Source organism: Fragaria vesca, linkage group LG4 (genome assembly GCF_000184155.1).
Source record: "Fragaria vesca subsp. vesca linkage group LG4, FraVesHawaii_1.0, whole genome shotgun sequence".
Lineage (NCBI taxonomy): Eukaryota > Viridiplantae > Streptophyta > Magnoliopsida > Rosales > Rosaceae > Fragaria > Fragaria vesca.
This window is the reverse complement of record NC_020494.1, coordinates 6,308,088-6,311,515: the sequence shown is the minus strand read 5'-3', so window position 1 is coordinate 6,311,515 and position 3,428 is coordinate 6,308,088. Positions and strand designations below refer to the sequence as shown.

The following is a 3,428-nucleotide window of genomic DNA, read 5'->3' as shown; positions in this document are numbered from 1 at the left end:
TTTCTCCGGGATTCTCAAGAGAATGTGTGTGCCGGAAGATGAACATCTTTGTATCGTTCAAAGTATATTCCATGTGGTTCAGGCTACCGTTTCCCCTGTGGACCCGGTTGTAGTGGATGTGTGGAAAGTCAGCTACCGCTTCAGATATGACCCAACTAGGATCAATTTCATTCCTGCAAACAGGTCTTCAATTCAGGGTTTGAAGCAAGTGCCATTACTCGGTACTGATACCGAGCCCTACTGTGCTATTTGTTTGGAAAAGGATTTTGAACAAGAACCCTTCACTCGGTTGCCCTGCACACACCATTTTCATGTCCACTGCATTGTGCAGTGCCTGGAGATTAACCACCTCTGTCCCCTCTGCCGATACCCAATGCCAACAGAAGAAGATTAAGCGCTTCCCACTATATATATCAAAATAAGATAAAGAGTTGGTTGCTACTTAAATTCAATGTATCATCGTTTAATTTACTCTCTTTCCAAAAAAAAATAAAAAAATTGGAAGTAAATATTATATATACCATTGTAAAGAATATATCTTCTCTAAACACCACATAAGTGAACGAATGTAATCAAAATTTCTATCTTTCGACTCTTCACTATGAAAGTTTATCGATTTCTTTCAAACACCAACTCTCACCACATTTTCTCATAAGACTAGTCCAGATTCCACGGCTATATGGACACTCAAAGAACATTTGATTATGAGATTCAATGTCAAACCAACAAAGAATGCAGTGAAGATCAATTTGAGGTCTTTAAGCATGAATTCTATCCTTGGTAGCCAAGTGATCTCTGACAGCAAGCCATAAGATAAAAGCCATTCTTGGAATATTGTGGTTGAACCAGACCAGATTAGTCCATGCCGCAACAGGCTTGCAAGGATGAAAACTCTGCCAAGAAGAAGCTGCATAGAAGAGACCAGTTTGTTCAGGAAGCCAAAACTCACAGAATCTTTATTAACCAAGCAACTCAGTACTCACTTTACTTTTTGAATCAATTCCAATTAAATTGAGGCTCCGGGGTCCCTAATACAAGCCAAAAGAGCCAAACGAACCAAATGATGCCACAGGAAAGTATTAGTACCATTGCCAATACGTTGGATAAGATAGCTGCAATAATTTTCTCCAGTTCCAGGAACAACTTTGAGAAGGAGCGACCATCCAGAAACTATCATTCTTAAGGTGATAAGCATTTTCACCCAATTAACGGTAGTCATGGAAGATCATGGCAGTAGAAATATTGATGTTGAAGCATTGGAACGGAGCATGGAAGCAAAGCTTTGCAGGAATTCGCCCTTGTCTGCTAAGTGCTGCATCTTCAGAGTTCCTGAGTTACTCCGGAGACATAAACCAGAGGCATATCAACCTGATGTTGTCTCAATCGGACCCCTCCATCACCATAACGGTAAACTTTTTGAACCCATGAAAAAAGTGAAACTGTGGTATTTAAACTCTATACTCTCACGAAAGAATGTAAGTTTAAAATCTTTGATCCAAGGGGTTGATGATAGTATTACCGGGTTTGAGAAACGTGCCCGTGATTATTATGCAGACTCACTTGATCATCTTAATGGCAATGAATTCGTAGAAATGATGATAATTGATGGCTGCTTCCTATTCGAACTATTTCAAAGAAGATACTATATGTAACAGGATTCAGATCAGGCTAATGATCCCATAACCAACATGGATTTCATGATCCAGTATCTTTTTCATGATCTTCTGCTACTAGAAAATCAGCTTCCTTGGTTTGTTCTCGAGTCTCTACATAGACTTATCGGCAAAAATCAAGTCCCCCTCACTATGCTCGTGCTCAACTTCTTCAGCAGACTATCATCAATGTCCCGTTATTGCAAGGGTTATTTCAAACACACTCATGATGAGGAGATTCTACACATACTTGATCTGCTAAGAAGTGCTATTGTTGTTCCATTCCAAAAATTTGAATCAACTGAATACGATAATGCACTGCCCCATGCGACTGCTCTCTTGGAGGCAGGCATTGAATTCAGAAGAAGCTCAGTTGATGGCATAATGAATATTGATTTCAAAGATGGAGTTCTCACAATTCCACAGCTAGCAATTGAAGAAATGACTGAACCTTTGTTCAGGAACCTCATAGCCTTCGAGCAATGCCATCATGGTCGCGAGAATAAAGTAACTTCTTATGCACTTATACTGGATAACCTTATTGCTTCCAGCAAGGATGTTGTTTTTCTTTGTGACAAACAAATAATCCACAATTGGTTGAGTGCTGAAGATGTTTCCCAGTTGTTTGGTAAGCTTCATTGTGACACATTCACTGTTGGATTTTGCTATGGCGGGCTTTGCGCTGAAGTGAATAATTATTACCAGGCTACATGGAACAAGTGGCTGGCCGGATTGAAGCGCGATTACTTATCTAATCCGTGGAAAATCACTTCTTTGGTAGTAGCCTTCATCCTTCTGCTGGTTCTCACCCTATTGCAGACAACATATACCATTCAGCAATACTATCATCCTCATCAGTGATGTTTAATTATTAACGTTTACTTAATTTGTGCCTTTCATGAGCGTAGTTAATTACTGTTCTTCGAAATTCCAAATAAAAGTTGGATTGAATATGAGTGACAATGTTACTTGATTATTATAGTAGGCGAGTACATAGTTCTCATCTGTGTTGCTGTTACCTATTGAATTCAGAAGCCATTTCTCATTTGTTTTCCATAATTGTTGAATTTAATTAAGCTCACAAATCATGTCTCATTTGATGTTATTCTCATATCTCCGTAGTTCTGATAACACGATCTAGGTGGAGAGATTGCACAGAGAAATGATTTAGTCATCCTTGTTTATTAGAACCCCTCGTGGAATCAAGCAGCTATCTGAGGAGGCATATGCATGCATTAATAATAAACAGAAGCCAACTATTGTTAAAAGACTCATTGTCAATGTGAGCACACACAATAATCTTCAATAGTGGTGTAGACTTGATCCAGTTTTTCACTGCCAAAAGTGGAATAGGTCAAGTTTTGACCTGATCATTGGTTAAAAAGATGCTGTTGTATATATTATAGAACAAATGTAGGATTAAGGGAATGAGTCTTAATATCATAGCTAAGTACATGGTTCTAAAAAACGCCGCCCAGGGCCGCTTAGGCACCTAGGCGCTGGGCGGCAGGGGACTGTTCTGATTTTGCACAAATCGTCTAAGCTGGGCGCTAGCGCAAAAAACGGCCGCCTAAGCGAGCTGGGCGGCCCAATTATGCTTTTTTTTTTTTTTGTCTGGCCCGATTATGGGGTTTTTTTTTTTTAACCTATCGGATGAAAAGGAAGAAGATGAAATAGACTTTGAGTTTGAGACCGACACAGAAGAAGTGCAAGAGGGATATGGAGAAGAAGAATTTGAGGCATAGGCTAGCAAGAATCTAATTTGCTTCTTTCAAA

General features: G+C 39.4%; 1 protein-coding gene across 1 annotated transcript; it reads left to right on the top strand.

The window, feature by feature from the left end:
* Positions 1–1,688: 1,688 nt before the first annotated feature.
* LOC101312721 (UPF0481 protein At3g47200-like) lies at positions 1,689–2,513 on the top strand. Its single transcript, XM_004297946.1, has one exon. The coding sequence runs from the start codon at positions 1,689–1,691 to the stop codon at positions 2,511–2,513; it is 825 nt and encodes a 274-aa protein (XP_004297994.1).
* Positions 2,514–3,428: the final 915 nt, after the last annotated feature.

What these genes read in the sequence shown, in the direction of transcription:
- LOC101312721 (XM_004297946.1), top strand. Translation starts at nt 1,689, where the DNA reads ATGGATTTCATGATCCAGTATCTTTTTCATGATCTTCTGCTACTAGAA.